The sequence below is a fragment of the Giraffa tippelskirchi genome, chromosome 12, assembly GCF_054371585.1.
Source record: "Giraffa tippelskirchi isolate mGirTip1 chromosome 12, T2T-mGirTip1v1.2.pri, whole genome shotgun sequence".
Classification (NCBI taxonomy): Eukaryota; Metazoa; Chordata; class Mammalia; order Artiodactyla; family Giraffidae; genus Giraffa; species Giraffa tippelskirchi.
Window position 1 is genome coordinate 34,409,640 of NC_137286.1, and position 17,224 is coordinate 34,426,863.

The following is a 17,224-nucleotide window of genomic DNA, read 5'->3' on the forward strand; positions in this document are numbered from 1 at the left end:
TGAGAGTCCCTTGGACTGCAAGGAGATCAAACCAGTCAATCCTAAAGGAATTGGAAGGACTGATGCTGAAGCTGAGGCTCCAATACTTTGGCCACCTGATGTGAAGAGCTGACTCATTGGAAAAGACCCTGATGCTGGGAAAGATTGAAGGTAAGAGGAGAAGGGGACAACAGAGGATGAGATGGTTGAATGGCATCACCGACTTGATGGACATGAGTCTGAGCAAGCTCCAGGTGATAGTAAAGAACAGAGAAGTCTGTGTGCTGCAGTCCATGGGGTTGCAAAGAGTCGGACACAACTGAACAACAACAAACCCAGAGTGAAGAGCTGGGTCTGTCACTCCACTTCTCCCTTTCTGCTTCCTGATCTAAGGTCCTGGGGCCCCTCAGGCTACTTAGCCAGGTTGGGAGCAGGGACAGTGAGGTTGAGTTCTCAGGGTTCCATAGCTGAGCTGCCAGCATAGAATTTCTACGCCACAGTCCAGGCTCCACGGCAACTGGAGGAAATAAACACTCTGGGTTTCACAGTCCAAGTTCTGCAGTGATGTCATCCTTAGCTCCTGCCTGCGGGGCCCTGCAGCTGGCTGCACCCCAGACAGCCTCAGCTGCTCAAGTAGGAGGACTGCTTTGCTTTTCAGCCCTCACGCCACCTGTGGTATCGGAGAGAGAGAGAGTGGACACAGGGGCTTGGGCAGGGGTGCCTGGAACAGGTCTCACCCAGGCTCAGCTCCTTGCCTGCTGCTCCAGGTCTCTCAGTAGCTGCTATTGCCCTCTGCTTGGCTCCAGACATGAAACTGCCCAAGGGCGTCAAGAACCCTGTGTTCTATGGGCAGCAGCCAGAGAAAAAGGTGCCAGTGTCCTCAGGGCATGAGATAAAGCAGACCCCTGTGGTCCTGGCGATGCTCAAAGGTGAGAGCAGGCCCCTGACCTGGGCTTGGGCTCAATCCTCTCACTGAAGGCGGCTGAAGGTGTCCTAACCTTGCAGCCCTCTGCCTCCTGCAAAACCCCTTCAGACTCTTCTCAAAGCCAGAGAAGATCTGCACTTCCAAGCTAAACACCACAAGCAGTATTAACTGCTGGGAATTTGGGGAGGGTGGTGGGAAGGTGTTTGAAGTGAGGCCAGTTTTGGAAAAAGACTAGGGATTCAATGGTATCTTTAGTCCATATTAGCTTTCCTCACTTCCCTTGAATCTTACTCTCAACTGAAAGCAGACAAACTAATTCTTACTACATTGTTGATGACTGACTGTTGCTGTACGTGGTGGTTGTTTAGTATGTGATTAAATGTTTGGGCTCTGTTTGCTGATGTCTTAAAATTTTCACAATGCCAGGTTGTGTGACTTTGTGTGAATTGATATTTCTAAGCCTCAGTTAGAGGCTGAACATCTGTAAGATGGGAAAAACAAGAATATGTATCTCACAGAGTTCTTGAGAGGCTTAACTGAGATAACCCATAGAAAATGCTTAGCATAGTGCTTGGCACGGAATAAGTTCTCAGTTACTTGTAACCATTACTTTTCTTATTATGCATTGCCTGTCCAACAGAAATTGCATTTTATCTGGGAACACTGACTTTCCCCAAAGGAAGTGGCTCGATAGTGGGATCTGTGGCAGTGTGACATTAGCAGGAGCAAAGACCCCAGTGTTCTTTTTTTTTTTTAATATTAATTTATTTGGCTGCACCAGGTCTTAGTTGCAGCACATGTGATATTTAGACGTTGCATGTGAACTCTTAGTTGCAGTATGTGGGATCTAGCTCCCTGACCAGGGATTGAACCCAGGCCCCCTGCATTGGGAGCGCAGAGTCTTAGCCACTGGACCACCAGGGAATTTTCTGCAGTGATCTTAAGCACACTATATTGAGGGCTTTCCCTGCCTCTGATCTGGCAGGCCCAGGCTGAGGGCTTCTCTGTGTTCACAGGTCCGGGGCCTGCCAAGTATCTCCGGCCATCCTGCACGGGCTACATAGACCATGACGTCTCCATGTTCCAGGAGCCGGCCTATACCCTGCATGCCCGGCACTCGGAGAAGCGTGAGTGCTTGCCACACCCGTCATCCCCGCGGGCATAGGGTTATTACTATTGGATGTTTGGGGCGGTGTGAGAGGGGAGGAGTCATTACCTGTAGCCACAGGCCCCTGGGAGCCCAGGCCTGCCCTGTGTGGGACACCCAGGTGGCCTGCTAAGTCCAGAAGAAAGTCGGTAGGGGGACAAGTTACCTGTCCCTCTGAAGGCACCTCTCAGCTGGCCCTCCTGAGGGAACTGTGAAGTGGCCTGTTGCATCCAGCTGGCAGGGTCTCCTTTCTGTCTGGTCTTTGGCCGGCGCCCTTCAGCTTTGACTGCTATGGGTTCACTTGCCAAAGCAGCTGGAATAACTGGGGGATGGGGTGGAGGGAAGGGGGTGGGGGTGGTGGACTCAGGGCCTCCCAGGTCGCTTAGAACCCCATGGAAGGCAGGGAGCCGAGGGCCGGCGAAGAGCTGGGGCTGATAGCCACGGCTGGTGAGAGGGTGGGCAGTGGTGCGTATCTGGGGGTCTGAGATCCAGGCCCCTCACTGGGGTAACACACCCTTCTCAGCAGGGGAACCCCCCCTTTCCGGGGCTGGGTCCTTTCTTCATACTAGTAATAGCCACCATAGGCTTTCCTGGTGGCTCAGCGGCAAAGATTCTACCTGCAATGCAGGAGCTGCAGGAGACATGGGTTTGATCCCTGGGTCGGGAAGATCCCCTGAAGGAAGGCATGGCAACCCACTCCAGTATTCTTGCCTGGAGATCCCATAGACGGAGAAGCCTGGTGGGCTACAGTCTATGGGGTCGCAAAGAGTCAGAAACGACTGAAGGGACTTAACACACACACACACGCCTATTATTGTCCCCTGGGCACTAGTCCCTGGCAGCTGTTACTTTGTTCCTCTGAACAAGTTCTAGATAATGTTAGGTCATGTGTTAAAAGATCCATTTTACAGATGAGCAAATCAAGGCTCCCCAAATCCCCAAGAGCCCAAGGCATTAGGAAGGTGTCCTTGGTCCTTTTCTGAGGGAAGGAGATCTTGCCTGGAGACAGAGGCCAGACTCACCCTGGGGCGGCCTCTGGGGTGACTGGCCCTTTCCTTGGCTGCCTTGCAGGGATCATGGACATACATAGCCCTGGGCCTTGCTATTTCTTGGATCCTAAGATAACTCGGTTTGGGATGGCCAGCTGTCCTCAGGTTCCCATGGCAGAGCACACCTCTAACCTGCGTAAGATGGGCCAGAAGAGGGAGGTCGGGGGTGGGAGGTTGGAGGGTGGGAGGTTGGAGGGTGGGGGTCCACGCTTAGGACACAAGCAGGAGCAAGGGGTCATGACTCCCTTTGCCAGATGTGTCTGCAGATGCTGGCACCTCCCTGCAAGGTCACTTCAAGACACCCATGTCACCGTGTCTGGGTCACAATACTTGATGTCTGGAGGCCAATGTTCCATGTATGTTGCAGGGTGATACGGTAAAAATATCACAGGGCTCGTGTCATGCTAATGAGTTCACAGACTACTGATTCCAGCACATTTTCTTGGTGCTGTCACAGGGACAATGACAGCCAAGGGCAACGTCCTGATGATGCTCGGGGTTTTTATATTATGAAGACAGTGTCACAATCCTGATGCCAGGATGGCGAAGTCCCTACCCATCCTTGTCCCAGAGCCCCATGCAGGGAGGTGATGTTCCCGCCCGATGCTAAGATGGTTATAGTAAAGTCACACCAGGCTCACCAAGACCTCGCCCCCTCCCTAGACTCGTTAGTTGGTCACCAGGAGATTCAGCCTGGTTCCTGCTCTGAGACCCCTCCCCTTCATTCACCTACATTCAGGTCTGAGCCCCACCCCGGCCCCCTGCCATTACCACCTGGAGAAGACCCACCCGCCTGGGGAACGCAGGGCTCCTGAGTATTCGTTTGGCTTCCGGTGCCCATACCGAGTGATGGACCCCAATCCGGGCCCTAACCAGTACCAGATGCCACTCCTGCTGGGGCCCAACCTCCCTGCCAACAAAGCTGCTCCTTGCTATAGCTTGGCCCTCTCGGACAAGAACTGGTTCTACAAGAATATGGCAAGAGGCCCCGGACCGGCCACACACACCCGGCCGGAGCCATCTGTCTATCAGAACTGCAGCCCCGTCTACAGCATGGCCAAGCGCTTTGGCTACCCGGTGGACCACACACCTCGGCCTGGCCCCGGATCCCACAACGTCCAGCAGGTCACGGTACACAAGCCCCGCCCGCCCGCTTTCACCATGGGCATCAAGCACTCGCCCCACCTATGCCCGCTGATCGTCGACATTCGTGACTGAGGCCCCTCCTGGTGCACTCCCCCCTCTCCCCCGTCCCCAGAAGTTACTTTTCTATACTAAATTGAGCGACTTACTAAGGTTTTAAGTAGCAGAGCTGGTGCCTGCTGTGTCCAGCACATAGAAGGCGTTAGATAAATATTTTCATTTATTTATTCCTTGGTTTTGCAAACACAGCTGCTTTCTTTGGGCCCTGCCCTGGGTGAGGAGCTGGGGATATTGGGAGGTGTGGGAGGGATCCCTGTCCAGAAGATGTTCTGCTGTGGCTCATCAGGGGAGACAGCTCTGTGTCCTCCGAGGAGCTCTGGGTAGAGACTCCGGGCAGCTGATTTCTAGGCCCACATCTGCCCCTAGTGTGCTGTGTGGCCTTGTGCAGCTCCTGGGCCTCGGTGAGCGGGGAGAAGGCACCTAGAGGATGGCCAAGTTCCCTCCAGCTCCTGAACTGTTTGATTCTGATCCCTGATGGTGGCCAGCATCCCAGAGAGGAGTGAGGAGCAGGGTGAGTGGATGTGAGCACAGGAAGGAGGGGCCGTGCTGGTTGGGGATGGGGGGAGGCCAGTTTTCCTGGGGGAGGAACCCCAGGAATGAGCAGAGGCAGTGAGTAGCATGGAGGGTATTCTTGGTGGAGGTAAAGATGAAGAGGATGGCACGCAGGTGGGACCAAAGGGTACAAGAGCAGGGAACCAGGGCAGGCTCAGGGGGCAGGCACCTGGGCTCTTGGAGGCTGACCTGTGATGAGACCAGATGGTGGGCAGCTTGAAGGGGACTCAGGATTTGTCCTCAGGGTGATGGGGCTGGAGGAGATGTGGTCTTTTCAGAATTCCTTGGGCAGTGAGAGCAGGTTGGGCAAGACGGGCAGAGCCTGGATGCTAGGGATCAGCGTAGGGGGGAAGGAAAGGGGAAGAGAGCTGCTGGGAGGAGGGTCTGTATGTCACATGCTGTCTTTGGAGAGTCACCTGTGTCTCCCCACCCCAACCACTTAGCCCTCTAGTGTCTGGTGGCAGAGGAGAGGAGAGGAGAGAGAACTGTGAACTAACCAGTAGGGGACAGTGTTGCCTCACTCATGAGTCCAGGCCGTGCCCAGAGCCCCCACCCCTTCTGGCTTTGCTGCTTTTGAATTGCCTGCTGCCTGCTCTCCTGCTGGTCTCTGGGGAGGCTGGGGCCTTGGGGGCTTGTGTTTGTCCTTCTTTAATTCTTGGTATCCAGATCCCCTGTTCTGATTGCCCTCACCCTTAGGACAAGCCCCTCTCCTAGCTCCCCAGGCCACAGGAGATGTGGGGAACACTGCTCCTGCTGCTCTGCAGCCCCTGGAAGTGAGGAAGGGGGAGCAGGAACTGTGGAGGGAGGGGGGCTTAGGGAAGGAGGAGGGGAGGCTGAATCTGCCCCAGACCTGATGGCTCAGGCAGAGGCATGTTCCTCTGCAGCCACTGTCCCCGAAGCAGAGGGAGGCAGGAGGAAGGCGCCACCAGGAACCAGTGTCTGATGGCTCATCCCTGCGAATTTGAGCAATATTCAAGTTTTATCTTTATTTTTAGAATTTTATTTATTCATTTTTGGCTGTGCTGGGTCTTTGTTGCTGCATGGGCTTTTTTCTCTAGTTGCCGTGAGTGGGGGCTACTCTCTAGTCGTGGTGTACGGGCTTCTCACTGCGGTGGCTTCTACTGTTGTGGAGCACGGGCTCTAGGGCACATGGGCTCATTAGTCACAGCACGTGGGCTTAGTAGTTGTGGTTCTTGGACCCTAGAGTACTGGCTCAGTAGTTGTGGTGCACAGGCTTCGTTGCTCTGCGGCATGTGGGATCTTCCTCGACCAGGGATCGAACCCGTGTCTCCTGCATTGGCAGGAGGATTCTTTACCACTGATCCACCAGGGAAGTCCAATATTCAAGTTTTAACTGAAAATGAAAATGGTATTGAAGAACTAACTTTAGGTAGAAAGGAGCAGAGACTATCTTTGGAATATTAAAAAGAAACAACTGAATATTTAAAAAGGAGGCTTGTAGAAAACCCCACTGGGGTCATTCCTGACTCTGGGCCTGAAATGTCCTCCCCCTCCCACCCCAGCGCACAGGCCTGGGGTACTGTGTCTTTCCTGTCCTCCCCACTCCTCCACAAGTCTGGTCTGGGCAGGCTCGAGAGACAGCTAGTGAGCTTGGGGACCCATCTGTCTTGCAGCAGATTAGAAAGACGTCCTTTTGCTGACAATGCCATTTATCATGGCGGCTGCAAAAATTAGTGATGCTTGGGCTGAATGTGTTGGTTGGGGGTGGGGGCTGGCAGGTGGCAGTGGCTGATGCTCTCCAGTGTCACCAGGTCGGAGAAACTACAGGCCAACCTCTGAGTAGGGTTTTCTGATTTAACGATCAGTTCATCCCAAGGCCGTCCATTCGAAAAAAGAAGAAAACTGAGGCCCAGAGCCAGGGAAATATCTTTGGCCTGATGACAAAATAATGGCCTGTCTCTAAATAAAGGTCCAGGCTCAGTTCATGACCAAGGTCAGGGCTCAGTGTGTGACCAGGATCAGGGCTCAGTATGTGATCAGGGTCAGGGCTCAATGTGTGACAGGGTCAGGACTCAGAGTGTGATCAGGTTTGGTAAGCAGAGTCAGGGCTCAGTTTGGGGTGAATTATTTTAAGACTTACATAGTCTTAATATATTATATTATATTAGGACTAAATGTTAGTTTTTGCCTCTGTGGCTCGGTCTGGGGCAGACCTTCAGCCTAGTGGCCCCAGCTGCTACCAGATAAGGATGGGCCAGGGCTGGGTGTTCGCCCCAGAGCTATAACTAAGCCTTGGTTTGTGGTTCCCAAGGAAGGATAGCAGGCTGGGGGATTCAGTATGAATCTTTGGCACATGTAGTTTTTTTCCTTCTATTTTTTGGCTGCTCCATGAAACATGTAGGGTCCTAGTTCCCTGACCAGGGGATTGAACCCGTGCCCCCTGCATTGGCAGCGCAGAGTCTTAACCACTGGACTGCCAGGGAAGCCCCAGGGGATGAAGATGTTCAAAAGAGAGATGGCCCCGACATTAAACAGCTGTGGCCTCCAGAGAAGATAAATGGGGCCTCCCTGGGGCCTTAGGCCATCAAGTGAGAGGGTCATTTAGCTTGAGACAGACCTTTTGACAAGGCAGTCCCCAGCTCTTGGCCTTGCCTCCCCTGTGGTGGTGACCAGGTAGATGACCTGGAGAAGGTCAGTGGGCATGGCCTCTCAGGCCTGTCTGGGTGCTGACTGCACCCCTTCTGAACAACTTGGGGGCCACGCTTGACCTGGCCGGAAGCCCTGCTCTGACCCTTGCAGGACTTCAGCCTGTATCCTCAGGTAGTTAGGTCCCAGATCACACAGACACAATCATTCATTCATTCAGCAAACATTTGCTGAGCTCCTGCCCTGTGCCAAGCTCTGACTGTGCCTCAGAGTCCCAGCCATACCTTCCAGGATTCGGAGGGTGGCTGGGTGGAAGGATGAGAAACAGGGGTCTCCAGGCATGGGCAGATGTAGGAAGGTAGGTGAGGGTCATGTGCTCGGCAGGACACCTACCAGAGCTTCTGCCCATCTCTCCCAGGGTGGGGAGAGCCCTGGCCTCCGTGGGTCACCCCTGCCTGGGCTTGGTGGTAAAACTGCAGTCACATGACCCTCCTGGACACTGGCCAGGTTGAGGGGGAGTGGGTAGGTCGCTGTTCTTCTGTTGTTGCTGGAGGGACCCTGAGGCCCAGAGGTCACTCTGGCTCCCAGAAGCTGGGAGGATGGTGGCCCTGGGCCAGGAGTCAAAGAGGGGCCCTGCTCGTGGGAACACACTGCCACACCACTCACAGTCTCACAGGCTCACAGGTAGGGGTTGTGCGCAAACACTTGTCCTTTACCCACATATGCATGGGGACAAGGCACAGACGCTCCTTACAGCACTGCTCACACATGCACACGCATGCACACACATGCTCAGACCACACACCCTACTCCGTACACATGTCCCGACACCAAACCCACTCAAACACACAGACACACACACACTACACACATGCACGTTTACTGTCCCACACCCTGCTCTCTCCAAGCACCTCCTTATCTCACGTACATACTCACCTCCCCCCAGGCTCCCTCACAGCCCACTGCCCTGGAGAATCAGAGCAGATAAACCGTGAGAACCCCCCCTTCCGGCCACCTGACATGCCCAGGTGCAGATTGGGTGGTGTGGGCTTCAGGCAGGGAGCTCAGGAGGGTCTCTGGGCTCAGGATGACGTGGGGCATGATTCCCAGCCGAGGGTAGGGGGCTGAGAGCTGCTGCCTGGCTCTCAGCCCTCCAGTCTGGGGTCCTGCCTCTGGACAGGGTGCACCTGGTTGGTGAGCCCTCACTGAGCAGGACAAGTCAGACCCCTTCTCCCTGCCCCCACCTCTCTTGTTCCTGGTCCTTGGCTGGGGTGGGGACGGGAAGCTAGTTGGTGGGCAAGTGCCCCTGGCTTCCCGGAGGGGTCAGAAGCTGCCTCTCCAAGTTCGCTGGAGGCAGAATCTGCTGCCGACCTGTTCCTTCCGGCTTCTCCTCTCTCCTCGCTGAGTCCACGTTCTTCCATCTGGCTCTTCTCCCCTCTGTCTTTCTGCCTCCCTCCGCTCTCTTCTCTCTCTGCCTCTTGCTCCACGTCTCTCTGCCTAGTTTATCCTCTAGAATAAAGATCGACACTTTCAATTATCCCCAAAATAACAGAGCCGCTCTTGGAGGCCCCCACAAGAGGAGGATCGGGTAGGCGTGCGTGTGCATGTAGCCCCCAGGTGGGGCTGGGGGGCACCCACGGGGCCTACTGTCCTTTGTTTGCTCTTTCTCTTCTGGAGCCTTCATTTTTTCCTGGGAGAGTGGAAGCACGTTTCCCTTCAGGGGAGGATGGGAGACAAAAGAGAGAAATAAAAAATTGTCATGGTTTTTTTGTAAACACAGTGTACGGTGCAGAGTGGGGACTCAGCAGGAGAGAGGGACTGAAGGAAAGGCAGGGACAGAGAACAGCGGGGGCTGAGAGGCACGGGGAGGAAAGGGGAGGGGCAGGGGCCATTGCTTCAGGGCCTGGGTGGGTGTGGGCTGCCAAGGGGAGGGGGAAGGGAAAGGGCTGACCTCCCAGAGGGTAGAAGGGGCTTGAGGAGGGGGAGACCCTTATACTGAGTGCCAGACAGGGCCAGGAGGGAGAGAGCCTCTGGGCAGCTGTTATTCTCTGAACATCCTCCCCATGCCAGGCTCTGGGGACACCAAGGTGAGTCAGATAGACACGTGTCGCTCTCGTGGGGTGTCAAATATACTGAAGACAAAGAAGTAGCTTCGTGTGTTCAGTTCTCGCCAGACACCAGGCATCTACATAAGCTGAGGATCAGACAGGGTGGGGAGCCTGTCTAGTGATAATGCACAGCTAGGGGTGGGGGCACCAGGATTCCAGCCCCAGTCTCCCTGACTCTAATCCTCCCTTCACATGACCTCTGCTAGGGGCCCGGGGGGTTGGGAAAAAGGGTTAGAGACCTGGCTCTGCAGTGTGTGATGTGTGACCTTGAAGAGGTCCTTCCCTCTTCTGGCCTCAGTTTTCTCATCTGAGAAGTAGAGAATGCAGGCTGCCTCTGCAGGGATGTGGGGAGAAGCACATGTATGGATGCAGATGATCCCTCAGCTCTGGTTCACGGGAGAGTCAGCTGAGGGCGTGGGGAAGCAAAGAACATCTGGTGCTGCGGGGAGGGACTGGTCAGCAGCAGCCACGGGGAGGCCAGGCTCCAGCTTTGCTCCCTGCTGTCACCCAGTGGCAAGATTTGGGTACTGCATGGGGTGGGTCTGGATGGGCTTGTCTAAAGGTCAGAACTGGAAGATGCCTTCTAGAGAGTGTGGTCTGGTCCTGCTTGGCCCTGTTTTGCAGATGCCTAGAGAGGAAAGGGACTTGCCCCCAGATCATGGAAGCAGCTTGTGCTGGGGCTAGTCTGGGGCGGGGATTAGCCTTCAGGGCAGGGTGCTTCCCCTCAGCCCCGTGGTGTTCAGGAAGTCCCCAGATAGCCTCAGAGCAAGAGAGGTAGAGCTCTGCATCCTCTGCTTGATGTCACCTCTTCCAGCCAGCCTTCCAGGATTTCCTTCATCAGGAAGGGGTCTCACTTGTGTCCTGCAGCCCTACATATATATTCTCTCCTTTTCCTCCTGCTCCACCTGCCCTAAACTGCCCTACCCCCATCCCATAGCAAATCAGGGAGCATGGGGCCTTTTGAAATATCTGGGATGAAGGAGGACAATCTCCAACACCTATCAAGCACTGCCAGGAATCCAGCTCTGCCCTGGAACTTCACCTATATTGTATCACTTGAACCTCATATGACCCCAAGAGGTCAGGACTATTTTGAGCCTCACTTTTCAGGTGAGGAAGCAGGCACAGAGAAATGGTGACTCTCAGATACAAAGTGATAGAGCAGGAATTCAAACTCAGGTCTGTGAATTCTCTGGAGAAGAGGAGCCCTTATCTGGAGATGAAAACTATCCCAGAGGCTATGGGACAATCAGCTCGGATCAGACACTGACTTGACTAGTCCAGGGTCTTGTGGGCTCAGGACTCAGCCACACCACTGTGCTACTGTGTGACTCTAGGCAAGGCCTGTCCCTCTCTGGACTTTTGGTTCTTCATCTGTGAAGTGTGTGTGTGTGTGTGTGTTCTGGATTCTTTCAGAAATTCATTCTGGAATTTGGCATGTCCAGCCTTGAGCCCTGGGATGAATTTGTTTGAAGGGCACTGTTCCCAGGGATGAGCACGTGGCAAGTCTAGGAAGGTGGAATGCTGGCCTGGAAGCTGCGGCCCTTGGGTGCACCTCCTGTTTGGGTGTCGGTGTGTGGGGCTGGGGGGATCGTGGGAAGGTGTGAGCTGTGAGGGCAGGAGAGGGGACCAGACTGGGGACAGGTATGGGGAGGGGCTGGCCCCTGGGCCTGGGAGCCTTTCTCTCGGCTGCCTGCCACGGAGGGGATTTTTCTTGGCAGGAAACATCCTCATTAATCAGCCGCAATGGGGGACTGACAGGCGGCCACTCCCCGCTGGCCGGGCTTGAGGCAGACCCATAAATCCCACTTGAGGCTGGGCTGTAAATCCCTGTGATTCACACCCGGCCACTTGGAGGACAGAGACATTGGGGCCGTGGGACAGGTGGCTCTCCCCTGGGCAGCACAGGTGGAAGAGCTTATTCACCGGCCTGGGGGGCTCAGAACCTCCCCCTCGCCTCTATGGGCCGTGTGGCTGCTGACCCCCTAGACACGCCAGGCCCAGCCTGAGCCGACTCTGTCAAGACCCTGGACACATCTGCCTTCAATCTGGGCCAATCCTGTGCCCTGGCGTGATCTGGCCTGAATCACACCAGGGGTCATGCGTGTGGACACTTTCTGTGTCCTTTGAGATCATATGGGGGCCTGTGGCCAGGAAGGACCACCTCATTTACTTCATAGAAACTTCTCCTGCCACTCCTGGTGATGGTATATCTTGGTGCTGATGAGGACAAGGTGGAGGACAAGGTGGAAACCAGGGCCCGGTCTGTGTATTTCTTGTTCTAGGGCGTCTGGGGGTCTGAACCCACCGCTTTTTGGAGAGGGAAGGGCCTCAGAGACCCTCTGGGCTGGGGCTGCAGTCACTCGTCAACTTCCGTCAGGACTTTGTCATAGTCAGATGCCAGGCTTTCTTCTCATTTACTGAACATTTTTCTTTAAACTGGCTCACTGCCTTCTCTTAAGCAATATTTGTGAAATCAGGGGTATGATGTGCTAAATACACACAAACACACACATACGCATGAGAATATACACATGAAAATAAACACATAGCAGATGCCCATCTCTGTACTATCTGAAACAGTCTTGTGTCTCACCATTCTTTTTAAAATATATTTATTTATTTGGCTGTGTTGGGTCTTAGTTGCGGCATGCGGGATCCTCATTGTGGCATGCAGATCTCATGCGAGATTTTTCTTTGCGGCACATAGACTCTCCAGTAGTGGCATTAAGGCATCAGAGCGCGCAGGCTCGTAGTTGCCCAGTGCAGGCTTAGCTGCCCTGTGGCATGTGGGATCCTGACCAGGGATCAAACCCGCTTCCCCTGCATTGCAAGGGAGATTTCTTGCAACACACCCCCAGGGAAAGTCTCCATACAGCGTTCTTTGATAGCAGTGGCTCTAGTCTTCTTCCCCTACTTTACAGACAAGGAAACCAAGACCCAGAGAGGTATGGGAACTTGCCTAATCACACAGCACTGGGATTATCAGCTGGCCCAGTTGACTCCCAGTCTAGTGCTCGTGTTACAGGAGCATGCTCGGTGTCTGTGGAGGGTCAGGGTATGTAGACTTTCCTTTCTCCAGGAGCATATTTGGATTCCCAGAGGGCTTTTGGTGACTGTGCCCTAACACAGAGGAGTACCCTGAAATGTGAGCTTCCTGGCAGCAGGCTGATGGGCAAGCAGGTGGGCATTCTGGGTCTCCTGGTGGACTAAGCACTGGCCCTCCTCTCTGTCTGCCCTTCTTCTTGGTACCCAGGGCTCCTGCAGCATCTCAGGACTGCTGAGAGGTGGGGAAAGAGGTCTCGAGGGTGTGGGGAGAGAGCAGGGCTCCATCAGCAGCCCTTCCCTGGGGAGCTGCTTACTGAGGCGGTAATTAGTGGCAGCAGCTCCCAGGCTGGCAAGGAAGGTGGCCTCATTAGCGAATGCCTTCCCCTGCACCACTTCCACCTTCCTACCTTCGGGCTCCTGCCACCCATACTGCCACCGACATCACCCCTGAGATGCGGCACAATGGCTCTTGCTGGGGACAAGGCTGCTGGCTCCCAGGGAGTCAGGAGGATGTGTGTGCAGGGCAGCCAGGGCGTGTGGGTGTGTGTACACTGCACATGCACGGCCCACGTGCCCCTAGATATGCTCATGCGTCAGTGCACGCATACCATTGGATGTGCACACATAGGTGTATGCGTGCGTGCATGCACACACACACACACACACACACGCACGCACAGCCACATCCAGAATACAGAGGCATGTATGTCTACGTCCAAACAGACTTGCATGGTAATGAGGTCTACCCAGACTCACAGTACAAGTGTGTAGATTCAATAGAGTGGACCTAAATGTGAAGACATATGATGTATGCATGCGCCCGCCCACGTGGGGTGTAGACACGCCCACACCAAGAGACTTGTATGTGTATTCACACCAACATCCTGACATGTGTCTCCAGATTCAGGAGCGCATATGGAGCTGTACACAGTCATGTACGTGTCGATGAACCAGCAGGTCGGACACGCTGAAACATGCAGCAGCACACTGCGTGCCCCCGCGTGCGTGTCTGTGGGCAGGGACAGCCACGTGCACACATACATGTAACAGAGCACACAAGCAGTTATGTTTTTCTTGGAATCTAACAAGGCCTGAGTGCTGGGACTGGTTAAATTCCCTGAGGGAAGTGAGGAGACAGGAGCTGAGGACACATTTAATTAATTCTTATTATTTCTGACAGAGAAAGAAAGGGATGGATGGATGGAGAGAAAGAGAAAGAGAGGGAGAAAGGAAAAGGAGCAGCTGGAGGGGTGAAGGTGAAGAGGGGGTGGGGGACTGGGCAGGTGCGTTAACCCTTTCAGCTAAGGGCAGGCCCAGGCACCCCACCACTCAACCTCAGTCACAAGCTCGATGGGCCCTTTAAAGTCACGGTGGCTGGCTGATCAGAAACACTGCAGAGGAAGATGGGGGACTCACCCCACCTTTAACTTGTTTCCAGTGAGTCTCGCTCTGTGCTTCCGGAACCTCCCACTGCAGCTCCACTCTGCTCTGTGGGTCTTCCAGCTCAGGGTGTGTGGGGCTCCCCTTTACAGGGCCAGTGTGGGGGAGAGGGGACTCCCCAAGGGGGTCCCTCCTGGACAACAGGACAGCTCCCTGCCTCGTTGCCCTGATCTCAGACCCAAGACAAAGGCAGGGAGCCAGGGGTGGACAACGACAGAGGCTCTGAGAAAGAGGAAGGGGGTGTGTGTGGGGTGTGGGTGGGGGTGAGACAGAGAGACACAGGGACCAGAGATGACGGAGGTGGAGACGCTAAGAAAGGAATCAGAGAAAGATGTGAGAGAGACTGAGACTGAGCTGGTGAGAGCCAGACAGGCGCAGAGACACAGAGTGGAATCTAGAGAGAGAATCAGAGCCAGGATGAGACAGACCTCAAGCAAAGGATGCAAAGAGAGATTGGGAGATGGAGAGAAACAGCCCAATGCCACCATGTTCCTTGGTGACGAGGGAGTCATTCCACCTGGGGACGGTGATCCTGCCTTAGAGGGGATGCTGTGTGACCTTGCCCAGGCCACCCAGCCTCTCTGAGCCTTGGCTGCTGGTCTGTAAAGTGAGCCCTGGGGCTCCCAGGAGAGGCTGGCTTGGCCCTTTGTTCCCTCCACTCTCTCTTGGGGAACACAGGCCTGCACATGGGCGTGGGGGCTCTGCAGGGACTTGGGGTCCAGGCCCTACTTGGAAGCTCCTGAGGTGGCAAGCCAGGTGGAAGAGGAATATCTAGGCGGGGCAGGGGTAATGTGCTGCAGCCACGCAGCACTGAGTGATGGAGCGTTTGCCCTGAATATTGAAAATGCATAAATATCCATTTTCAGGCACGAAGGCGGATATAAATACAGAGGGGGTGTGTGTGCAGCCCTCAGTGGTAATTTACTGGCTCTGCTACTCACCATGGCATGGGCACTTACGCTTGGCTGGCAGGAGCCTTTTTTGAGATGGCTTTGTGACCACCGGCTGCCACCTGGGTCCCTTCTCCTGCAGAAGTGGCTCAGGGATTGCCGCCCGTGGTGGGGTGGGGCATGGCGGGGGTGGTCATTCCTGGGCTGGCTCTATCCCGGGCCTCCGCCTTCCCCTCCTCCAGCATCACCTGGCTTGTGGTGAGGGAGGGGACACATCTCTGCCTGGCCTGGTGTGTGCCCAGCCCTGGTGCCCTTGGATGGACTCGGAGAAGCTCCAAACCTGCCTGGGTGAGTGTCCAGACTGGGAGACAGAGGGGCCACCTTGGGTCCTGCCCTCATACCAGGGAGAGGACTGTGTGGCCAGTGGTGGCTGCACACATCTGGCCTCAGCCCAGCACGACCACGGCCCCCAGCCTAGGAGGCTAAACAGCAGGGGCCTTGCCGCAGGATTGGACCACGGAGGCCACAGCTGGCGGGCTGGGAGCTCTCTGGCACCCCCTGGAGACGTCATAGGTCTTGCCAGGTGGGGGCTTGTCTGGACCCTCCTCTGTACGCTGGCAGGTGGAGGTGCGGGGGCCCCTCCCTGTCTCTCTGCCCAGAGTGGGAACATGGACTCGGAGACCCTGAGCCCTGCAGCCCACACAGCTGAGGGTGTCTTTTCCTTTGGGCGGGGCCCACAGCTGTGTTCGGGAGCCCACTTCCCCACAGCAGACAAGCCACCGACCTCCGGGGGAGGGTTCAGTGTTCTCCAGGCTGCGCTCCTTCTGAGGTCCCTGAGCCTCTTCTTCCAGAGAGGGGCGAGGTCAGGCTTCCCTGCCCTGAGTGAGAGCCCCCCTCCCACCCCGGGCAGTCACCTACCACCTGGGATGCGTGCAGGGCCTGTTGATGGGGCCTGCAGGCACTAGAAACAGCATCACCAACCTGCCAGGCAGAGTGGCCTCGGCACAGGGCAGGGGTTGGGAGGGGCCGGGTGAGACTGAGTGGGTGGGTGGGGACACCTGCGGGGAGAGGGCTGAGACTGAGCCTGGGACACAAGTGTTCCTTCTCTTCCTTGCCCGCTCTTCACCTTTACCTCCTGCATCTCCATCATGGCTCTGGATCTACTTCTTGGCTGCTTTAGACACATGCTCTTCGCTTCTGCCTCTGCTGTGAATGGACTAAGACGTGAAGAAGTTCCCAGGTCAAGTTACTTAGGGGGATAGTCTGGTCCAGTTATTTTCCACCAGGCCAATGGCCAGCCCCTGGTGTGGCCTCGGAGGTCCAATGTTCATAGGCATGGTCGCTCCAGGGTGACCCAGAACGGACCTGGGAGTGGGGCTGTCTTCCTTAGAACAGGGTGGGTGTGGGGACAGGGGACCGTGACCACAGGGCAAGCTAGTGTCTGAGTTGCGCTCAGCCTTGTCCCCTCTGGCTCAGAGGTCACACTCGCAGCCCCCACCCCAGCCTCCTTGACCTGGGCCCCAGCAATGCCTACTGTGTACCAAGCATCATGCTGGGCTTACCGGGGGCGCGGGCAAAGAGGAGTAAGACTCAGTCCCTGCTCTCAGGGGCTGAGAGTCTCGTGTGGGAGACAGTGTGTCCAAGCAACACAAGGAGCTTGGGGTGTATGAGGAGGGAAAACTTAGCTTTGACTGAGGAGTGGGGGTACCTCATGGAGTGGGTGATATCTGATCTGAGCCACAAACTTGGATTTTAGCATGTCGTTCTGGGGTTGCTGGAAGCACCGTATCTTTGTTGTCATAGATGATGTAGCATGTCTGCTCTGCGTGGGGGAGCTGACTGCGAACCAGTCTGACTTGGTTGGTGAGAGAGCCCAGACTTTGGGAGGTGACCCCAAAGAGGGCAAGGTCAGCTCCTGGAGGGCTGAGGGCGTGGCCAGGGTGTGGAGAGGGAGGTGGGGGTGTGGGGGTGGGGTGGGAGTGTCAGAAGGGCTTGTTCGGGCTAAGCTGCTTTGCTTGTTTGGGTGTAGGAATGGCCAGCCATCAGGCCCTCCTGCTGGGCTCCCAGGGCCTGCATTTAGAACTGGGCAGACACACAGCCCTCTCCACCCAACACCCCGGCTGCAGCCTGATGTCAGGGCTAAAATTAGCCTTGTGGCTGTAAGAGCGGCAGGAGACACAGTCAAGGGAGTCGCCCTGCCTTCTCTCTCAGAGGCAGTGACCAGGGCAGCTGAAAGATGATGGACACAGGCCTGGACCCAGAGTGGGGTTGGGTTT

The 17,224-nt window shown here is 55.5% G+C and overlaps 1 protein-coding gene across 2 annotated transcripts in view; it reads left to right on the forward strand.

Annotated features, from left to right (window-relative positions):
- The first annotated feature begins 523 nt into the window (after nt 1–523).
- Nucleotides 524–17,224, forward strand: part of CIMAP1C (ciliary microtubule associated protein 1C) — a 29,227-nt gene continuing 12,526 nt past the window's right edge. Inside the window, exons 1-4 of one of the 2 annotated variants that reach the window (XM_081551730.1) lie at nt 524–908; nt 1,921–2,031; nt 3,123–3,236; nt 3,840–4,231. In XM_081551730.1, coding sequence (XP_081407856.1) covers nt 788–908; nt 1,921–2,031; nt 3,123–3,236; nt 3,840–4,231 — 738 coding nt within the window. In that variant the 5' untranslated portion in view covers nt 524–787. Of the gene's footprint in view, nt 909–1,920; nt 2,032–3,122; nt 3,237–3,839; nt 4,471–17,224 lie in introns of those variants that run through there. The other variant, XM_081551732.1, reaches the window with a different exon arrangement.